The 24,128-nt window shown below is 33.3% G+C and overlaps 1 protein-coding gene and 1 non-coding gene across 3 annotated transcripts in view; one reads left to right on the top strand and one right to left on the bottom strand.

Moving 5' to 3' along the window:
* Positions 1-9,524: 9,524 nt before the first annotated feature.
* Positions 9,525-24,128, bottom strand: part of LOC140743473 (otoferlin) — a 50,723-nt gene continuing 36,119 nt past the window's right edge. The window contains exons 24-34 of one of the 2 annotated variants that reach the window (XM_073074768.1): positions 23,587-23,757; positions 22,879-23,024; positions 22,262-22,416; positions 21,594-21,775; positions 18,143-18,263; positions 16,809-16,914; positions 13,412-13,578; positions 12,794-12,894; positions 10,895-11,071; positions 10,106-10,203; positions 9,525-10,010 (exon numbers count right to left, since the gene is read on the bottom strand). In XM_073074768.1, coding sequence (XP_072930869.1) covers position 10,203; positions 10,895-11,071; positions 12,794-12,894; positions 13,412-13,578; positions 16,809-16,914; positions 18,143-18,263; positions 21,594-21,775; positions 22,262-22,416; positions 22,879-23,024; positions 23,587-23,757 — 1,327 coding nt within the window. In that variant the 3' untranslated portion in view covers positions 9,525-10,010; positions 10,106-10,202. The remainder of the gene's footprint in view (positions 10,011-10,105; positions 10,204-10,894; positions 11,072-12,793; positions 12,895-13,411; positions 13,579-16,808; positions 16,915-18,142; positions 18,264-21,593; positions 21,776-22,261; positions 22,417-22,878; positions 23,025-23,586; positions 23,758-24,128) is intronic. The other variant, XM_073074769.1, reaches the window with a different exon arrangement.
* Positions 20,088-20,160, top strand: TRNAR-UCG (transfer RNA arginine (anticodon UCG)). The gene has a single exon. It is a non-coding gene; the product is annotated as a tRNA-Arg (tRNA).

The following is a 24,128-nucleotide window of genomic DNA, read 5'->3' as shown; positions in this document are numbered from 1 at the left end:
GCTCTATAACGACAGTGTAAAGCGTTGCTATATTCTGGCTTGAAGGGTTTGCTAAGGAAGACAACCATCTATGCAAGGCTTTCTAAGTTAGTCCTCAGAGGTTCCTTGTTAACGCAACTGTGACCGACAGCAGCTTTTAAGAACTCTTCATCATCATCATCATCGTCCCATTTCTGCAACAATGCTGAGCACGGGTCTTCTCTCAGAATGAGAACGATTAGGCCATAGCCACCGCGCTGGCCAAGTTGGTAGACTTCACATATATTAGGAAACATTTTTTTAAGATTACTCAGGTATGCAGGTTTCCTCACGATGGTATCCTTCACCATTAAAGCAAGTGATCATTCATTTCTAAAATAAAAAAGTCATAAGACTTTGACAAATCAGAGGCTTCAAACCTCGGACCACTTGATCGAGAAAACGACTTTCATCCACTAGGCTAGAACTATTTTGTTTTCTAAACCTCGGTTAAAATTTACCAAATTTAAACATTCGGACCTTGTTTTGTAATTTTGCATTTTGACCCTTATACATAGGGTATAGGAGCCTTAGAACAATGTAACATTTTTGTGATAACTTTAATTAAATTGGTACTATGGAAAAGCGACGTATAAGCGAAACCGCTATACGATTGAGCCAACAATCTTTGCAACGAAAGCAATTGTTAACATTTAGAAACTGTCCCCGCAATTATGTTTTTTGCTTATAATTTCTCTGTCGGTTATATTCCGTTTCCCACTAGTGCACAGCGTGGGACCCACTGTTTACAACCCAAAGAAGTAATGTAGCATTTCAGCACAAACGAGAACTAAATCATAAAGATGTAAAGCGTTCGCTCTGTAAAATGCAAGTTTATTTCCTATTACGATCCTCCAATATTCAAAAAAACTGTTTACATTTTATTCTCAGCTTTCGTTTTAATGCTCTACATTGCTTAATGGACATCGGTCAATAACTTTTTTGACAATACGGGCTAGCTACATAGTAGTTAAATTTGGTATTTTTGACGAAAAATAATTTGTCGACGTAAATAAATCGATTGTGTTTCATTCAATTTGATCTATTTAAATTTTTATTTTGATGCAAAGAAACGCGGGCGGAGAATTTAATATCTCATTTTATTTTATTTTGTTATATGTTATTCAATAATTTTACTGACACCCAACGCTCTATAGAAAAATTGCGAAGCACTCATTTATAAGTTTTGAAATCTACCTTTTATACCTACTAAATAGTTAAGTATTTAGATCAGATTAGACGTTATACAGAAAGAGATCATACAGACACATATTTGTGTGCAGTTTTGCTTACAAATATTCAGTCTGTAAACTTAACGCCATCTAGTAATTTAATACAGCACTATTACATAGGAACCCTTGTAAATATTCTCTCCAAGCTCTCCCTACGCTAGAGGACTACGTAGTATAGAAAGCATTCGCTAGATGTCCTTAATTTAAAATTATGAAAGATTACTTGTTAAGTGTAATTTCGTCCACGTGTAAATAGTTACATAATATACCCCTACATAAAAATAAACATTTTCGTCCCATTTATAATATTAGCGTATTGAAACTACCCCTAATGTCGCCTTCAATATGAATTAACATGAAAAAATATTATTTTTGTTAAATCTACGACAACCGCAATTTTTATCAGATAAAATATATTTGAAGTTTTAAATGTACTCGTATACTAATAAACTTCAATGTTTTACTAAACTCAAAATGATAGTTTTCGTGTTATACTTGAATAAAATGACAAATAATATTTCTATACGTATAAAAAAAAAATTTGGCCTATAAATGTATAAAAATATAGTTTTAAGTTTTAAGATTTTTCTTGGATGTGATCTCAAGCTATAGGCAAAATAAAATATTAATATATTATCATGTAGCCACTTCTAATTTGCAATAAAAGTTTTATGTACATTCTACCCGAACTAGAAAAACTCTTTGTATCAACTTGTATAATGATCATCAGTTAAATTTTGTTATAAAAAAACTTATATCAATAAATATACATTACAAACAGTCATGAACATCGGTTATATTTATCATTATTATGGCATATATTTTAAATTTACCTTTAGGGACTTCAATTTCGGTATGATGCAGTACCACATTTTTCTTGTAATATTAAAATAATATTTTCTAAGCCTTTGAGAAAATAATTCCATTTGTAAAATTTACAAAATTCTTATTAGTTTCATCGTAATTCAAGAAAAGCCTAAAACGCGCTATCGAAGTTTTTTACATTGGCGGTATATATACAACATCCCTCGCTGTACTGGTGGAGGTCCGTCGTGTCAATGGAAGCCAGTCTCGCCCCGCTGGTCTAAGGGGGCGGCCATTCAGATGCAGCGCTTGTTCGTTGATAAACAAACCCAATGAAACCAGTTTCGTCTCGCTGGTCTAAAGAGACGACCACTCAGATGTACGATGCTTGCGTCGTAGACTTAAGCCCCGAGATTACATTGATGCGGTCTTGACCTCTTTTGTCATTTTTAGTTTCTACCGTTTCAGTAAGTGATTTTCGTTAGACATATAAAAGGAATTGCGATAAAATAATGACATTTATGTTATATATTTGAAATATAATGACTGCATAATAACATAATATGCGTTTCTCGTTTCACATAATGAAATTAATATCAAGCAATTGTATCTGCCACATGGTACCGGAAAAAAGACAATATAATGTCGACTACAATCTTGAATAACACCCGACTGTAAAATGTTAAGAAAAAAATAAATTAGGTTAAAAATAACATTGACTTAAGAATATAATATAGATGAACGCAATCACATATCGGTTACGTGCGTACGGTACAGTGCGTCCCTGTTTTCGTATAAAATGCAACGTCCTTCATATATAATACATATAATCAATACTATCAGATAAAATACATCGTGCTCTGCAAGAGCATTTTAGCATATGCTCCTTTAGCCGTCCGCTAAGGACCACGTGGTTATGTTTTTCGCGCGTTGTATATTTCTATATATGTACCTTCGAATCTTCTAAGCTAAAGGTGTTATATTCGTGTCAAAACTCAAGTGTCTTAAGAATTTCGCAACAACACACGGTTACAACACAATGGTTACAATGTAATTGGAAAAGGATAAAATAATCAAAAAACCACCGAACTAAATAATGTATGTGAAGGGAATTAAATGTATTATTACTAAATGTAGTATTAATGTAAAAAGCTTTCATATAAGTTGATTAGATCTCTCACAGAGTCGCACATATAACAACAGGGTAACTAAAATAAAAACTATATCATTATATTCTTTTTAATCTATTTCCATAGCTAGGAATTGAACGGATTCAGTTCAGTCGAATATTCGACAACGTAAAGAAAAGGCTCGATATTCGAAAATTTCGTATTACGAAAATTCTTTTTGATTTTTTTTAATGAATAGGAGTTAGAGAGGTTTCCGGATCATTTGCGTTTGGAATTAGTTTTCTTTAATAAGCTCGTGTTTCTCGGTTTTATCTTCACGCAACGTAGTATATTTTTACAATTAAATTAAATCGTATTATATTCAATTTATAAAAAATCAGGTAATGATCATAGATTAGTAAAGATTACTCACTTCTAACAAGAAAATGTACCCAGTTTTGAGAATTGAATAGTTGCGTAAAAATGTTTCGCCACGTCTCCGTGCTAAAATGTCCCTAAAATAGTTGAAATACTTCTTTATTTATTATGTAAATGACGCAATATTAGTTATTTATTCGTAATCTCTAAAAATGTTTTTATTCGTCAAGAATTCAAAAAAAGAACTTACTAATAAGCTGTTTGTGGCTTTATTCAATTTCAAGGCGGCGAAGTATCTTTACTAATCTATGGTAATAATAATGTAAGTATGCAATTTCCAGCCGTATCGCCATTTAGTTCTTTATATATTTTATTATTAGTGCTTTGTATTAAAATAACATAATTATTGTATTTGTTTAAGGAATCTGTAGACAAAGTCGGAAATTCATTACAGTCTTATATAATTATAACCCACATAATGAAAACTAATGATAAAATCCTAAAGCATTATTAAATAATAAAAAACGAAAGAGTTTCCTTGTACTATTTTAATATTTCTTAATCCCATAATAAATACATGCACTGCCCTCTGGTGTGTTTGCCAAAGGATTAACTTACATGAGGAGCTTTGAAAGCTCTCTCCCCTTCTAGGGAAGAATTTAGTAAAGGAAATTCCCGCTAGATGTCTAGTGTTTTTCATCTTGTGTATACTTGAAAATAAAAAAAAAATGCATTTGTATGGAGAAATGTATTAAATTTTGTCATTTAACTTCACAAATTTGACTTTGATTTAATTGTGTACTTTTGAGAATAGAAAATGATTCATTCATAACAAACCAAGTTTGAATACATTTTCTTTTTAATTTGAATGTGAAATATTAATAGTTTCGTATCCCTTATAAAATTATTGTAAGCGTAAACAACTTAGGTGAATGTTTGTCCAACAATGAAGACTACACACGAGTATATATAATATCATGAGCTTTAATTCCATAGAAATTTACATGAGTTTATGAATATTTACAACACCTGTAATTTCAATTACATGATATACATATGAAAATTTTAAATGTAATCATAGACTAAGAAACTTGAATGCTTGACTAAATCAAAACGATAGTTTTCGTGTTATACTCGAACAAACTGACAAATAACATTTCTATACGTATAAAAAAAATATTTTGCATTTAAATGTATAAAAATATAGTTTTAAGCTTTAAATTTTTTCTTGGATGTGTTCTCAAGCTATACGCAAAACAAAATATTAATATTTTATCATGTAGACACTTCTAATTTACAAATAACTTTTATGTGCATTCTACCCGAACTAGAAAAACTATTTGTATCAACTTTTATATTGATCATTCGTTAAATTCAGTTATTAAAAAAGTTACAGCAATAAATATATATTACAAACATTTATGAACATCGGTTATATTTATCATTATTATGGCATATTTCTTTAATTTCCTTATAGCGAATTCAATTTCGGTATGAATCAGTACCACATTTTTATTGCAATGTTAAAATAATATTTTCGAAGTCTTTGAAGAAATAATTCCATTTGTAAAATTTGCAAAATTCTTATTAGTTTCGTCACTATTCAAAAAAAACCTAAAACGCGCTATGGCAGTTTTCTACTCCGAGTAGCATAAATACGAATGCGGCCACCCATCCGTTGGGAGGTCCGTTACTTCGATGTGAGCCATCGCTTTGTCGCTGGATAAAGTAACGTTTCCCATTGTAGGATCCGAACACCGAAATTACCTTGACCTCCTTTTTGCTTTCATTTTTCGTGATACCAGATCCTTGCCATATTATACTTAAATTTGTAATTTCCAATTCTATTTTAAAGGAATTTGTGAATATGATTAAAGTTTTTTTAATAGATTGTAGTCTGTTTTTATAAGAGTACACTAGCAACATAGCTTGCAGTCCACACGATATAAATTGGTCATTGCCGCCCATGGACATCTGTTGCCCTCAACTACATAAAAACAGGTCCTACCTGAACCACTCAGAAGCAGGTTACAGATGACGAAGTCAGCCGGCATACTCTTTCACCAAAACAAAGGACTTCAATATACTAAAAATGGCTGATGGCACGTTCCCAGTAGAATAATATTGACTTCAGCTTTAGCTTTAGCTTTCAAATTATTTGATAATGAAAAAATAATGCAAGGTATTTATTTTGTGACTGTGATTGAACAATGTTGATGTCGTTGTGATTATTTGATGCAATGTTGCCCCCATCATAGACAAATCAAACCACGTCATCATCATTATCACCATAATGGAATTCATTATGGTGATAATGATATATGGATATACATACCAGAAATCATCTTCTGTAGTATAAAAATACCTCAATCATTATTTATTTAAAATATTGCTGCAATTTCCCTTAAAAAACGACAAGTTTCTAAAGTGGCAACTGGAATTACAGGATCCAGTCCCCTTCCCCTGCACGTAGGGTGGGAGATACCAACCCCTCTTTGATTTTAGGCTGCGCACACTGAGTAATTGTATGTGGTATCCCGGTCGGTCCCGGTTTTGTAGGAATCCGGTGTAATTATTTAAAATATAAAGTCGTCATTTGATAGTACCATCGCTACGTTCAAGCAACATTGAACATAACAATTGATTCGTCGGAATGTAAATTAGTATTTTTTTCAAACAATTTAATAATAAATTATAGTTGAAAAAAAATAGAGTTGGACAAACTAAAAACCACGCTAAAATCACACAAGGAAAATCGTTACTCCTAATTCCTGGCGTACCTGATGAGGTGAATGGGATAAAATTATTGTCATCGGTTCTTGACAATTGTTAAAATTTTTAAATTAATCGGAAGGTTCAAACTGGGTAAAAATCGAGTTCAAAGATTCCGTTACATACATACATACAGGTCAAGCTAATAAAAGCGTGGTAAAAAATAGTGTATAATGTAAAGCAAAAAGTGTCTTGAGCGAAATAACTTACTTTTGATTAATATTACGCTACAATTGCATGTGCAGTCTTTGATATGCTGTTTATAGTAATCTGGTTTAGTCTGTTTAAATTAACATTTTCACGTTTATTTATCGGAACGGTTTTTCATAAACCGGAATGGGTAAGTCACGTTTGTGTCCTGCCTTACATAGTAGGGTTGGCATTTGCCTATATTGCTATTATATTCATCTTCGTATTGTGCCAACCGTTATGTTCTGTCTTTATATTTTAAATTAGTTTTATCTTGTAGACAAACTTGTGCAAAATAATAGATACCATAGTCAGCTTAATTCTTTACCCTAATACGTTATACTTTAGCAATTTCATATTCATTCGTTTTATAAAATATTTTATGCTATTTATTTTTATTACGACGGCAATTGTGGTGTTATGAAATAACGCCGTCAATTCTCATTTCCTACACCTCCTAAAGTTCATCTGGAGATTGTAATAAATATGAATCTATAAGTAAGACCGATTATAAAAACACAGATATAAGTATGTATATAGAAGCAGTCAGACCGTATTTAAAATCTAGCATAAAACATTGTTAACTTATTATAACGGCAACAAAAATTATAATAGAAATTCCTGTGAGAGATCCCCATAGCGCATTATGCTTTTTCGGGAACAAGTTCTTCGTAACCTGAAAAAAATGTACTTAAGTATAAACTACATATGTACCTACAAGACAATCAATAATAAAATCCTAAAGAATTATTAAACAATTATTGTTTTAAAAACCCTATGCCAACACAATATATCAATGCCACGCTTTAAAACGTGAATAACCATATAAATTAACAAAAAGTAACACAACAATACAAATGTTATGGGACATGATCAATATTAAATCTAAATTTGAAGGAATAACTTACTTCTCGCGTTTTTTTGTACCTAAACGTCATAACTTCGCAACCGCTTCTTGTGCACTGTTGGCGGGTACTAAGGCAAGTAGCGCGTCTCTAAAGCGACAAATAAGTGTCGTTGCCAGAAACATCAAATATTTTAAACGTGGTTTCTGGTCTACTGTACATAACATAATACTTCTAGTGTTTATGAAGCATCTGTGTTAACGTTGCTAATATAGTTGAACACCAGGCTCGCATTCTTATTTACTATGTTGTAGCGATATACAATAAGAGACGTACTCATAAACAGGTCTGTAGTCTACCCAAAGTTCGTTCCGATATGTAGAGCCTCGGTAGCTTAGAGGTAAAGCAACGGACACGCGTGTCCGGGGTCGCTGGTTCGAGCCCAGCCTGAGGCGTGGGGGATAAGCCTTTCATTTTTTATGGGTTTTTTTAGTAAAGTTTTGTATGATAAATATGTAATGTAATTCAAATTTTTAGGTCTTAATTATTTTTTTTAAGTATTCATTTGTGACATGTATTTATTCAAAGTTCTATTCTTAATTTTTAATTTTATTCGAAGCGCGGATTTTTTTTATACTGAGGACCTTTTTTCTGTACAGTCATTATAAATTATAAACCATGAATTGAAGAATGTCTTACAATGAACTTACAGTAAAAGTATTTTTTGTCATCCCTAAAATCAAAGTAGTCCATGCGACAGGTGGGTAGAGTCATTGTCCTTGATAATGATTACAAATATAAATTAGATAATAGATAAATTAGATAATAATTACAAATATAATATATATATGTAAATATATTAAAAAAAAAAAAAAAAGCAACGTCGGCTTCAAGACAATAACGACTACATATGACGTGCGCCACCGCTGGTGAGGTGAGGTGAGGTGAGGCTTAGTCCACAGGGATAACGGCGCTTCAGTGGCCGACGTCAGGTAGCCACTGATACCTCATTTTATTTCCAATCCTACTGCAGTTTCCTTTAAAATATGAAAAGTTTCTAAACTGGTAACTGAATTCACGGGATGATCAGTACACCCTCCCCTACACGCAGGGCGGGAGATATCGACCCCACTTCGATTTTAAGCAGCGCACACTAAGTGATTGCATGTTGTATTTTGGGCGGTTCCGGTGTATGTATGAATCCGGTATAATTTGATGAAAGGATAAGGGCATCATTTGATACAAGTATTGCTATCCAAGCAACATTTTATATAACAATTGATTGATCGGTTACTTTTTTTTCTGGCGCTTTGATATAAATAATAATAATAAAAAACACGATGTAAAGTGATAAGTGTCGTTTAGCGAAATAACTTAGTTCTGATAAATATTGCACTACAATTGTTATAAAAGTACTTATAACATAATAAGTTGTGTAATATACATTATTAATTATTGTACAACATAGACAAACTATTATTGGCACATCTGCAATATTTCGTGTGCTCTTTATCGTAGTGCTTTATTCTGAAGGTGGTAGAACCCCTAGTGGTTCGACTCCGGCGGCACCACCGCCACACCTATTTCTGCCTAATAATAGTAGTGTTAGGCGCTGCTGTGTTCCGTTTGAAGGGTGTGGTAAGGGAGACATACTTTTTCGAGGCCTTCCAGCTTAGTCCTCAGGGATAGTAGCGCATTTGTGGCCGACCTCAGGTAGGAATATCTATTCCTATCTGGGGTGGATTACAGATGTCCATGGGCGGCAGTAGCCACTTACCATCAGGTGGACTGCATGCTCGTCTACTACTCCTATATTATATATAAAAAAAAAATCTGTATATACGTGTAATACTATTTCCTGATCGCCGTACCGGTACGGTTTGGGATAGACCGGAATGGATTCGCCACGTTTGTGTCCAGCCTTACTTACAAACGGAAGGGAGAAGGGTTGGTATTATATTACTCATTAAGCCTACGTTGCTATTTTATTCACATTATAGGTTTAATTTCAAATAATGGAGACTTTAACCAGCCTAATAATTTACTTGAATACGTTTTACTTTATCAACTGCGGAACTAGAGATATGTTTTGGAATTCGTTAATCAATGTATTCTTTTATTTTATTTATTATGTAAGGTTTTGAACAAGGAAAAATTAAAGAATTCCATCATTATAATAATTAAAATGTTAATATTTATTTATAGATATATACAATAAGTATAATGTTTAAATATACACAAAGATCAATATTAACCTAAAATATTTAGTCGTTTTTTCATTATTAAATATACTTTTTTACACTTTAAAGGGTCATAACGCTTTCTACACTCGTGTTCGTTGAAGCACTAATCTCATGAAACCAGTCTCGTCTCGCTGGTCTAAAGAGACGACCCGTACCTTACAACCCCCAAACTTACATTGAAGCGGTCTTGACCTCTTTTGTCATTTTTAATTGTAATTTTATCTAATTCTCTGTTCTCATATTGTGATTATTTTATCTTAGTTTTAGTGCGTGACTTACGATATTTAAAAAATGAATAAATTCATTTATTTTATATGTTTATAGTACAACAGCTTACTGCATAATAACATAAGAATATGCATTTCTCGTTTCACGTAAGAATTTTAAAATCAAGCAAAGTCCGTATATGTAGCGTGGTACCTGAAAACAAAAAGACAAGTTACAATACCAATACCTAACTGTAGAATTTTAAGCGAAAGTACATTAGGGTAAAACAAAAAATATTTATAGTATACCCAAAAACATATATTATATCAATGTATTGGGAATATTCTTTCTTCGGGCAGCTTTCGGGAAGCTTCGTCACATCTTCTCGTCACCCATTCCGCAAAGCCTGAAGACCAAAGTCTTTGATCAGTGCCTCCTACCAGTGATGACCTACAGAGCCGAGACGTGGACACTTACAGTGTCCACGTCCAGGGCTAGTCCATAAGTTGAAAGTCGCTCAACGTGCTATGGAGAGAGCTATGCTCGGTGTATCTCTGAGAGATAAGATCCGCAATGAAGAAATTCGTATGAGGACCAAAGTCACCGACATAGCTCTAAAGGCTAGCATGTTGAAGTGGCAATGGGCTGGCCACATCTGTCAAAGAGCCGATAATCACTGGAGTAGACGGCTCTTGGAGTGGAGACCGCGTCTAGGCAAACGTAGTGTGGGACGCCCTCCTGAAAGGTGGCGCGACGATCTGCGCCGGGCGGCGGGAACTAGCTGGATGAGGAGAGCCGAAGATAGAGCTCAGTGGCGTGCCTTGGGAGAGGCCTATGTCCAGCAGTGGACTAATGTGGGCTGAAGATAGAAGATAGATTGAGAATATTGATTCGACAGCAATGGTGTTATGAAATAACGCCGTAAATTCTCATTTCCTACACCTCTTAAAGTTCATCTGAAGCTTGTAATAAATATCAATCTCTAAATAAGACCGATTATAAACAGACAGATATAAGTATGTATATAGAAGCAGTAAGACTGTATTTAAAATCTAGCATAAAACATTGTTAAATGATTAATTCAAACACATACTTACTAGTACAGAAACCAATGGTCAAATATTCTGTTAAGAAGTTTATCATATATTAAATAAATTATTACAACGGCAATAAAAATTATAATAGAAATTCCTGTGAGAGATCCCCATAGGGCATTATGCTTATAAAAAAAATTCTTAATGTCGTAAATTTTTCGGGAACAAGTTCTTCGTAACCTGAAAAAAAATGTACTTAAGTATAAATTACATATACATATAAACGACAATCAATAATAAAATCCTAAAGAATTATTAAAATAGAAAAACCTGGATAGAGCTTTCTAATGATAGTTTAATCTTTTATATTTTTATAATAAATATATTCAAAGCACTCTAGCATTTTGGCTAAAGGACTGATTTACACGCCGAGCTTTGAAAGGGTACCTTTCAAATCTCCTCGTGCCTTCTACTGTACTGGTAAAGTATTTAGTAAGGTAAATGACCGCTGGATTACCTGTGTTTTTACATCTTTTGTGTAATATGGAAATTGAAATAATACATTATTGTGGAAAAATGTATAAAATTATATCTTTCATCTTCGCAAATTTTACTTTGTTAAAATGTTATATTATTGTGAATAAAAATATTACAATCATAACTTTCTACATATATTACTACATTATTTAAATTTAAATGATTTGTGAGAAATTTAAGAGTAATTGTAATAGGTTTTGTGTATCTTATAAAATGAATGCAACCTTAATCCATTTAAAGAAAATAAATGATTAAATCATGAAGCATTTAAATAACCACTAGTATTTACAATAGAGAAATCATTTTGTAATATTGTATCCATCGTGATATTCCTTATATTATAATATTTTATTGTCATTTATTAAATTTATTCATAACAGTGTTCGAAAACACGTCAGTACTGTACGATAAGTTCGTTACAATTTGCACAGCCTCGGTAGCTTTAGTGGTAGAGCAGTGGACACCCGTGTCCTAGGTCGCTGGTTCGAGTCCAGCCCGAGGCGTTACTCACAATAATAACATTTTTGTCTTTTATTTTTCTTTTTTTATATGTCATAGATTTTACGAGATTTTTATTGTAAATAAATTTAAAAATTTCCCATCTTAAAATGTATTTATTTTTTCTTAAAATATTTCGTGCTTTGTATTTATTCCAACTTAATTGAAGGAAACATTGTATGGGTATTTATTATCAATTATTTTATTGTATTAAAATATTTTTATTATTACATATTATAGTAGTAAATATTGAAAAACGTGGAAATAAATCTCCGAAAAATATGAGAGATTACTTATTCGATCCATAATGACACACAGGAAAATGTATCTTAAGGAATGTATTTAAAAAAACTTTGAATAAACATGAATTTAGTTTTTCCCTAATACATTGAAAACAATTACAAGTTAAAATACTTTTATTCGCCTCTTATTACGTTTATGCAAGTAAAACGAGAAGTCAAAAATATTTTGTAGGTAAGTATAAAATATAGATAATAATGTAAATGTAAATAGATACTTATGACGTACAAGCAAAACCTTGTTCATGACGTACCTGCCTTTTTACTAGGAAATTACTTACTAAACCTTGTATACAACAAAAGTCATCATCATCATCATCAACCTATTATTGTCCTCCAGCAGTAGGACAGGTGGACTATGGCCAAGTGCGTATCGGTAGACTTCACATATCTTTCGAGAATTTTTTTAAATCTCTCAGGTATGCAGGTTTCCTCACGATGTTTCCCTTCACCGTTTTGGCAAGTGATCATTTATTTCTAATACGCACATAATTTCGAAAAATCAGAGGTGTGTGCCTGGGATTTGAACCTCGGACCCCTCAATCGAGAGGCCGAGTTTCTTAACCACTAGGCTATCACTGCTTTAACAAAAGTATTTACGGATAAGACACGGATAAGACATGCTTACCTTGGAGCAGGTGGGGTTACTTGTGGGTCTCTTCCTATACCAACAGGCATTAATAAAGCCGTTTGCTTGGGTAATAGACTTATGTGTATTTTTATAACTCCCTACAATATGAAACAATATGCATTAAAAATACGAGTATGACAATTAGTCTCATATTTTAGTACTTACCTAGAAGGTGTTAAGATGAGCGATGTGAAATATTGGTATAAAATAAATTAAAATGTGTGCGAAGGGTTTGAACCTCTGACCATTCAAGTGACAGGCCGAAGTTGACCACTAACCTTTTTTTTGTAAAACGGACGTAAGTAAATCTAAAGTTATTATTTTTTTATAATATCAAAGAGGCAGTCGAGTATGCATTAAGTGGCTACTGCCGCCATGGAAATCTATAATCAACCCCAGATAGGAATGTATTCCTTCCTGAGGTCAGCCACAGGTGCATCACTATCCCTGAAGACTCAACTGGAACGCCTCGGAAAAATATGTCTCCCTTACCATACCCTTCAAACTAGAACACGACAGCGCTTAACACTGCTGTAATTAGACAGAAATAGGAGTGGTAGTGGTGCCGCCGGCGACGAGCAACAAAGGGATCAAACACTTTCAAAATTTACTTACAACATATCGTTTTTCTGCGCTCCTCTCATGTGACCCTAATAACCACCAAGCACAAAGTGAGTTGGTCGAAAATAAATTAATCTTATTCAACTTTTCATTTATATTGCATGCACGGTCGGAATTTTCGAACCCTTGGGTCATTTCATTCAAATGCAAAGTTAAACAACCTGTAAATTATATTAGTAAAATGTTCCGATAAAAAAAAACTAATGAAAAATAGCATTTTTTACTTCGCATGGAGTTGGTATAATATCGTCACTGGAAAGGCAAAATTACTAAAGCGCCAAAATACAATACCTAAAGTCCGTTTTTATACCGATGAATTAGTTTTTTTTCCTCTACAGAATGGTCTAACTCTCATTGCAATCTGAGGATTATTTAAAAAGACAGTGGCGCTTTAGCAGCGACAATTTTCGTTTTTCTCGATCTCGATCTTTTACTTACCCTAAACAAAAAATATATTATTTTTTGTAAGTGTCGATTAGCTTTTTTACTGCAATATGCTTGCGAGCTAAGATAAGAAACTTAATAAAAAAACGCAATTCAGTCTATGTGTCGTTTTAGTATTTTTGCTTTCCGCAAATTGTAACGAAAAGGTCGCTTATTAAATTTACCTTACATGACAATTGATGGACATTAGCGCTTAGTACTTTTGCCCTTCGAGATTTTTAACCGACTTCAAAAAGGAGGTGGTTATCAATTCGGCCGGTATCTTTTTCTTTTTTTTAGATATGATACTCTTCTTAGTAACACTACGATAGGCTAACTACGTCATTAAGTAATATTACTTCTATAAAATGGTTGTGTTACATTATTACAGTTTAAAGAAGTAAGGGTATAGTTAGGATTTATTTAACAATAATTTACGACTCGACACTATAATTAGTCAAATACTAATTACTAAGTTAGTCGTTTTTCTATTCTTAAATTTTCATTGATGTAAGTGATTAGTATTTATGCTTTACTGTACCTAAATATGTTTTTGAAGTAAGTCCTTTTGCCTTACGAAGTGGTGAGAGCTTTTATACTAAAGCGACACTATATTCGTAAATATAACAATATTAATATGTCTATTTTATAAAGTAGATAAAAATAAAACAATTATTTTTTTGCCTTAGGGCCGATTTTTCAATTCTCGAATTACTCTCCAGATAGTTAACTGACGTGTAAAATTAACTGGCTGTTTAACAAAGGAGTAAAAATTTTCAATTTTTCAATCATGTTTTATCCGAGCAGTAGCTATCTATCTGTTGTCTATGCATTTATGTTGCTAATTTCACTCTAAATGTACGCAAGCGAGATGCACATATACAACCACTGCAATGTTAGACTGAAACAAGGAAGAAGTTAATGTTTTACATTGAGATACACGTCAAAAGGGACATCAATTGTGTTTGTTGGTGCATATTTGCGACTTGGTGTTCGTTTCTTTGTTTATGTATCGGGGTTAAAATGAAACAAACGTGAATGATCTTGCGCTGAAAAGCAAAATGACCCCAGAACTAAAACCAACCAAAGCCAGCGTTACGGCAAGACTTGATGAATTAAGAGCTGCAAGGCATGAACTAGTGCGTTTTCATTATTGAATTGCTAAAAAAGAACATTTATCTGTTGCAAAAGAGCATCAATTAAATATACTATACATAAATATATTTGTTTTTACTTTATAAATAAAAATAATAATTTTAAAAGTATTACACCAATTTAAAACAATCAATAAGTTGACAAGAACTCTCTTCACCTTATTGGTGATTCAAAATATTAAAGTACACGGTCCCTTGTGTTCTAACACACTGTGTGTGTACTGTTTGTTCCCTCATTGTCAGCATATTCTGCTGAAAATACCGGCTGTGGTGGCATCAGTACCTCGGAGTCTCTAGGAGGTACCTCGGAGTCTCCCCCATTTTGACTGCGTGCCATATTATGCAATATTGCTACAGCCACAATTATATCTCGTGCTAGAGGTTAGGTTACATCTAAGTCTAATCCAATACTTAGAACAGGGAATCTCCGCTACCATACACCAAAGCACCTTACTATAACATCTCTGCTCTGTATATGAGACTCATTATACAATTGTTCAACTCGCGTACGGGGATTGCTGAGTGGGGTCAATAAGTAATTATTTAAGAAATATCCACTGTCTCCGAGCACAATTCCATTACTAAAGTCACAATTATCACCGCAATATGACAACAACAACATCAGACCAATAAATGACATATTACATAACCACAAAATGTCATAGAAAACTGATAGATAAATATTAACTGGCCCTCCAACCAACAGATTTTATTCGTCAGTTAGCGGTTTTATTCGACTGATAACCTCTATCTAATGATTGAAAAAATAAAAATCTTATTATCTATCAAATAAATTTTATTCGATAGATAAAGTCCACTAATTGAGGATTGAAAAATCGGCCCTTAGACATATTTCAATTGGAATACAAGAAACAGAGATACGAGTATGCCAGTTTAAACAAAAATAAAAACTTTAAATCGCTCTCCTGTAAAATATACTTTTGGTGCTTTATTAATTTTGCCTTTCCAGTGACGATAATATGGTCTATGGGAATTAAGTTCACTACACTAATTTACTATGAGTTTATATGATTTTTTTTTCTTATTATAAGTTTAAAACCTAAAACTTCAGTTAGGAAAATATTTGCTGCTGAAAATTGTTTTTTTTATTTATAATAGTGGTCTTTAATTGTATTCCTAAAGACGTGAGAAGTCTACTAAACAATAGTGGTTTCACCACTTGGGCCAGTAATGGACGGATGATAATTATTAAGTTGAAGTATACATTATTATTACTTGGTGTCAGAATTGTATGTCTATCCTTCAGAACGGTACCGTTTTTCGGGATAAAAATACCCTATGTCCTTTTCGGAACCCCTGTCATAATCATCATCATCAACTCATTATTGTCCCACTGCTGTGCACGGGACTCCTCTCAGAATGAGAAGGCTTAGGCCATAGTCCACCGAGCTGGCCAAGTGCGTTTTGGTAGACTTCACACACCTTTGAGATTTTTTTATTAGTCTCTCAGGTGTACAGGTTTCCTCACGATGTTTTCCTTCACCATTTAAGCAAGTGATAATTAATTTTTAATTTTCTAATTAACACATAACTTTGAAAACTCAGAGGTGCGTGCCTGGGATTGGAACCTCGGACCCCTCGATCGAGAGGCCGAGTTTCTTAGCCACTAGGCTATCACTGCTTTTTTTTGTAATATTACTATATGGAAAATACTATATAGTCTTGCCTATCACGAGCCCTGCCTTTACGTTGTAGATACACGGGCCTCACGAGCTTGTAAAGACTAAACACGTCAGAAATTAACTAACAAATTAAGATAAATTAAATCTAAAGCAAATAGGAAAACCCCATACCAATATAATCATCTAAAGATAACGAATCACTGTCAACAAGCTGGATCACGAGTACTGGGGGCACATTTTCGTCGTAATCAGTAAACTGTCTGTCTCTTCTCATTAGCTGTATCATACATAGGTAATAAGGAAATACGTATAAACATTTGACATATAATAACAACTAGTGGTGCCCGCGGCTTCGCCCGCATTTTAAAGATATAATATGCTTTAAGATATGATATGATAAGAGATATGATATAAGATCAAATGTATAGTTTCTGATTTTATAAAATGTATATATACAAATATTCATTTTTATATAAATAGATAGATGATCGACTAACATGGATAAGTAAAGTAACTGTAGGTAAATTATGAAAAAATCGCATTTCGATCTTCTGGGTTGAAAGATCGATTCACTGAATCTCGAACCATTACTGGAGATCGATTAAAATAATCGATTTTTTGGTTTTTTGAATGAAGGTAAGGTCTGAGTTTACATTGATTGGAACCGCCCACTCGCCCACTGAGGTGAACTGCATGCTCGTCTGCTACTCCTATATTATTAAAAAAATAAAAGTAAAGTTTAAAATGTAATAAATACTACAAAATAGCTGATAATATACAAACAGCTGAAAATATTTTTAATCATACCTAAATAGACGGACCCGCGATCAAGATTTAACCAAAAAAAATTGAAGTCTGTTATTACAGGCAGACACACTTATAGTTACACGTTAGATTATAACATCAATTTTTGTGACGGAAGTTAAAACTAATCTTTTGATAAACATGAATGTTAAATCACAAGAGATTAATATTTAATAGGTATAATGACCGCCATTAGCAACAAGGACGATCTTACAACAACGTCAACGACATTACCAGAAACCATATCAAATATTTCGTCAAATTATCTTTATTACGAGCTCAAGCCACTATTTAATAATGTATTTAAATATCAGGATTGCGTGCACAACAATAAAAGTGACGTAAAAAGAGATTAAATAGTTACAAATACCTAAACAGTACATTTTTTTATAATATAGGAGTAGCAGACTCGCTGCATGCGCACAGTCCACCTGATGGTATTTACCTACTGCTGCCCTTGGACATCTGTAATCAACCCCGGATAGGATTAGATATTCCTACCTGAGGTCGGCCACAGATGCGCCGCTACCCCTGAGGACTAAGCTGGAACGCCTCGGAAAAGTCTGTCTCCCTTACCACAGCCTTCAAAACGGGACACAGCCCTAACACTGCTGTTAGTAGCCAGAAGTAGGTATGGCGGTGGTGCCGCCGGTGTCGAATCACAAAGGGTTCTACCACCTTCAAAACATACATCTACATACCTTCCGCTCCGCGTGGTCGTATTTGAAATTGAAAATCATGCACCAATCAAACTTGTAATGACCGTTCGAACAAATGGAACAGGCATTCGTATTTTGAATTTGATCGGCGAAACCCATCCAACTAAAACAGATATACGAGATACAAGAAAATTATAAGAATACAATTAAATAACTCGCCCAGTACGAGTCGAACTCGCACACGGACTTCATTCATTATTTCTTACTTATTTCTATTAATTTTATTATTTTCAACAATACATAGTTATATAACACAAAAATAGATGGCGTTGGAGGATGATGATGGAGTGATGATGAATAATACGTAAACAACGTATAATAAAATTAAAATAACTATATTAAAATATTGTATTTATTATAATACAAATTATAGTAGAAAACGGATTATAAAAATTTCGACCGTCTTCTTAGTAGATACGGTTTAAGAGTTAGATCGAAAAATGCCGAAAATAACCAGTTTGTTATATGGAGACTCTCTTTAATATTCAACTTTATATTTTTAGTATTTATTGTTATAGCGGCCACCGTTATGCTTCCTCTGTAAAAATTTCATGTGTCTATCTATTACGGTTCCGGAGATATAGCCCTGTGTCAGATGGACAAACGGACAGACAGCGAAGTCTTAGTAATAGGGTTCCGTTTTTACCCTTTGGTTACGGAACTCTAAAAAATACAATAAATATAATGAGAATAAAGTGAATTCAATGGAAAATAGTACATATGTTATAGCCAAAGTGATAAATGGGGATATTATACATAATATCTAGTCATTATATACAATATCTTCTCAATTTGATCAAAGTGATAAATAAGATGGAATTAATCGCATTAACCAGCCATTATATATAATATCTTCAATGACTTGGATAAAGTAATAAAACAAGTATAAGTAAAGATTAGAAATTTCTATTTGAACTTTAATTATGCATAATTATATTTTTTGTAATTTATAATGATACACAGGTCGAATAATAGACATGTTGAGATGTGTTACGCCCAGTCTCTATATACGATTCACGTAAATCAGCTATGGGTTGGAGTAATAAAAATACATGCCTTACTGTTTTCTCTGATCGCTTATTTATATTTTAAGTACATATTGAATTTACATGATTAGGACCCAATCGCTCGCAGGGCGCTGCCAGGCAATGCCGATTCACGATAATTGGCACCTAGACTATATGATTCATAGTTACTGTAATATAACAACCAAGATGACGTTGATACAACATAATTCATCATTAATAACTTCAGTTAATCTTAAGATTTACCGTATTTCAGGCTTTTACAATAACATACTTATTGCTTTGACTAACTTTAACCTGCTATTATATATAGCAGCCGGATAAAGTGATTAATTTATCACATTGTCTGGACAAATTACTTATTATATATATTAACCAGCCATTATGTATAATAGCAATTTGATCACTTTCACTGTAACATGAAATCTTCTCGTATATTCTTATTTTCTCCTTAATGCATATACTTCTAATTATGTCAATTTCAGTTTTAAATAGAGAATGTAATAATTTAATGTTCGATACTGCATGGTGCACAGTATGTAGGCATGCCAGTATCCTTCTCTCCGACGTAGATATATTTTTTCAATGACTGTTAAAATGATGACTAAAATATATATAAAATATTATGGAATATACGTAACGTGTTAGTAGAGATTAAATTTATTTTATTTATAAAACATTAATGTTTATTGTAGTAGTTTTAGCTAAATAGAGCGTAAAATTGTATTTAAAACTGTATTTTATTTTGTTCTAAGCTTAATAAATAACTATATTCACCATAACCATGTATAAAGATTAAAAGCTCAAGGACAAGTCCATATAATTTTAAATTGACACATTACGACGACTATTTACGAGGCACAATATTCATGTGATAGCAAAATTTGATTCACGTTCACAAGGATCGTGTGGCCTAATGGATAAGGCGTCGGACTTCGGATCCGAAGATTGCAGGTTCGAGTCCTGTCACGATCGTATATTTGTAATAGTTGCGATTTTTGCTCGTTTATTTGTGAGGAATCTTTAATGGTTATTTTTTTTTTAATCAGATAAGTTAAATAAAAACCAAAACTTTTTCAATTCAGATACGCATAGCCTCGGCAGCTCAGTCGGTAGAGCAGCGGAAACGTACCGCGCGACCGTGGACGCTGGTTCGAGTCCAGTCCGAGGCTTCATTTCATAATGTATTTTTTTTCACAGTAACTTTTAATTTGATTATAAATAACATTAAAGTCTGTAAAATTGTTTTTACATAAAGAAAAGCAATGAACTTTATTTGTTACGACAACTAACGCCATCTCATGGAATATTGCAGGAGAAAAACCTAGAGCAAAACGTTCGCCTAATTACTGAATACTGATAAAACCTACTTATTGATTGCCTACTTGAGTTTGAAATTTGACGATTATTGTTTTAATAAATCGATCAAGTGCGAGTTGAACGTATACATGGAGGGGACGTATACATTCCGTACTAACAAATTTTCATTTTCTTTTATTTTTACGTATTTCTTGTAAGGGAACCCTCTTTATGTGTAGTATTTGTATATTATAATAGGTGAACTATGAACTAGGCGTTTTGCAATACTTTTACTTACGTTTTCTAAATTTAAATGATTTTTTTAATACTTATATGGAACATATTTTCAAAGGACAATGCCCATGAAAGTATGGACCGCCGTCCAGAGTTGCATCAAATTGAAACTTGTTGTGGACGATGTATAATTAACCAAATACTACCACCAATAATTATTTTTAGATCAGCACCCGGGTTCTGAAGTTATTTACCGAAATGTTACATAGCCTCAAAATCGAAAATATCCGACAATAGACTGATGGTCGGTTTTAACTGACAGCAGGTATCTATAATGTAGTTCGACTAACATATTCCATTTACTTTTAAAGGTAGTAGGTAAAAAAACCTAAAATAATCCTAAAAACCTAAAATAATGAATTCCGAGTATAAAATACCGCCATTTTAATTTTTAAGAACAACAATCAACATTTCGTCTTATTTTATCTTAAATAGAACCCCCTTGTTCAAAGAAACTATTCAGATCGACAAACTATGTAAAAAAAACAAAAAATAATTTTAATATTATTTTCATTTTGATGCATGAGAAAAATCATTAATCAAAACACTAATAGATCTTATTGAATTTCGAGTATAAAATTCCGCCATTTTAATTTTTAAGAACAACAATCAACATTTCGTCTTATTTTATCTTAAATGGAATCCCCTGTTTAAAGAAACTATTCTGATCGACAAATTATGTAAAAAAAATCGAAAAATAATTTTAATATTACTTTCATTTTGACGCATGAGAAAAATCAGTACCAAGAATGGGCATTCTCCTTTAGTAATTTGTGTACTAACAAGAAGCAAATTATAACATTTTCATGACTCACGCTCTTATATACATGTTCGAATTCGACAAACAATCTTCTGTACGCTTTTTAAACAGTTTAACGTCAAATATAGTTACTCTTAGTTCATATTCTTCAGTTTTGCTGTGCGTAATGTTAACCGGTGGAGGAATGTATATACCAGAATCGAGAGGGAATATGTCAATCCACATGTGTAGCTTTCCCTGGAAATGTAGACGTATACAATAACAGAAATATTCTCATCAATATTATTATCACCAGATTCTTTTTACAATATAGGAGTAGCAGACGAGCATGCAGTCCACCTGATGATAAGTGGCTACTACCGCCCATGGACATCTGTAATCAACCCCAGATAGGATTAAATATTCCTACCTGATGACTACTACACTAAGAACTAATACTACACCCTTCGAACCAGAACATAGCAACGTTTAAGACTGCTGTAATTTGGCAGAAATAGATGTAGCGGTGGTGCCGCCGGATTCGAACCACAAAGGATTCTACCACCTTCGTTCAATAGTTGGTAAAAGCGAAAATAGGTGGTCGGCATTTTAATGATTTATCAGACTTTTTAAGTGTTTCAAATAGAGAAAACATAACATACGTAGAATTATTTGACTTAATCCTTCTAAATCTACATTATTCGACTTTATGGTAAGCGATAGTGTTGCAAGGTTCACGTATACCTGTTCCACTCCTGGTATTTCTGGGTTATACAGACTTCTCGTTTCAACATGTTGTGGTACGAGAGGATATCCACACACGGGTAGGGTATCCCAATTGCGTAATAGATTTAAACATATGTTCTCTCTCCGTTCTTGGGCCGTGTCATACGTTACAGCTATTGTAAAAAAGCTTGTGTTAAATTTTCTTCGCTACCTTATACTATTATATCTATGTAAAACTCGTTTCAATGATCTATTACTTTTATTATAAGTATGCTGTTTTAATTCCAGCTGGCTGCGATGATTACGACCGTTGTAGATAGTCATAGGAACAACATATCCAGGTCGCTATGTTGCTCCCAATAAGACACCCTTATTCCAGAGTTTAGATAAAACTATAGAAAATCTAGAATAAAGCAGCGATGGTGGTTAAAATTCGGCTTCTCGATCGGAGGGTCCGAGGTTCGAAACACAACACATTAACAACAGATTAGGCACACCCGTGCCTAATCTGAAGTTATGGGTTGACCGTAACGTCAGAAATTTTAAGAGGTCTAGAGCCAAAATATGTAATCAGCGCAGGTGTCACATAGATTATGCGGGGGAAAAGTCTTAAATAATGTCTCAAAAAATAATACCTTGTTCATTATCTTTATATTCCACACCATTCACAACTACAGTTGATGCGTCGGGGTATCTTGGCGGAGGTAAATGGTTCTTTGCACACATTTCCTCCAGAATTGCCGATGGCTTCACGCAATCCCTCCACTTACCCGGATCTGATCTATTGTCAGGTTTTAAGCTAAGTACATACTCAGTTTTGAGCTTAAAATACTTGCATATAACAATCTATTTAGTACCGAATTCTGAGAGATTCTGAGAATATATTAACGGACTACGAAGGTATAAATTATCTATTTCGTAGATAAGGCTCTAAAGTGGGTTTTAAGGTGGTAGGACCCTTTCTCGTTCGACTCCGGCGGCACCACCGCCACACTTATTTCTGCCTAATAACTGCAGTGTTATGCACTGCTGTGTTCTGATTTGAAAAGTGTGGTAAGAGAGACATACTTTTCCGAGGCGTTTCAGCTTAGTCCTCAGGGATATAGCTATTCTGTGGTTGTCTTTAGGTAGGAGTGTAATCTTATCTGGGCTTGATTACAGATGAAAATGGCAGTAGCCGCCTACCTAAAATGGACTGCTACTACTCCTATAAAAAAAACTCTATGTAATGTTACTATTGGATATCGGATCGGTTATTGATAATAGCCTATTGCCAGAGACTGTATTTCTTTGGAGTGAATGTGATTATCCGTCTATGGTATTACTTAATCAACGTTTATTACAAGTTATATTCCGGTGCAAGTCCCACACGTGCTCTGTGCTTCGTGTATATCCGATCTTCCAAATCTATAGTGGAGCTACCAATCAGTTCATCTGGTTCTATGACGTCATAATTGAAAAGAGATACTGTGAGTCGATAGTCGTCTGGTAAAGAACATCGAAGTTCGTAGACCCTAGAATCAAAAAGTTAACTATAAAATTGATCAAACAGTGATATGGTAGGGGAGCCCATGATGCTAAATGTGTAGAAACTCGAGCATCATTGGGACCTATACGATTGTGAAGATTAGACGTGAGAATTAAGAAAAGGTTATATAATATTTTTCGATTTAACTGGGTGTTTTCTTATTCTGACGATTTGAAAAAAAATAGTATGAGTATGTATGAAGAATAATGTGTTTTCTTAATAATTAACCTTTTCCTTTAGTTTGTGATACATCATTATTTCCTAGGGATTCATGCTACTAAGTGACACTATCAGATAACATAATAATACGGTGTGTTTTTTTTTAAATGACTATTTTTCACTACTTCGACGTATGGA

The sequence above is a fragment of the Epargyreus clarus genome, unplaced genomic scaffold, assembly GCF_041222505.1.
Source record: "Epargyreus clarus isolate Ecla_fem2 unplaced genomic scaffold, WU_Ecla_fem_2.2 ptg000007l, whole genome shotgun sequence".
Lineage (NCBI taxonomy): Eukaryota > Metazoa > Arthropoda > Insecta > Lepidoptera > Hesperiidae > Epargyreus > Epargyreus clarus.
Note: the sequence above shows the minus strand (reverse complement) of the source record. Positions and strands in the feature narration are given on the sequence as shown.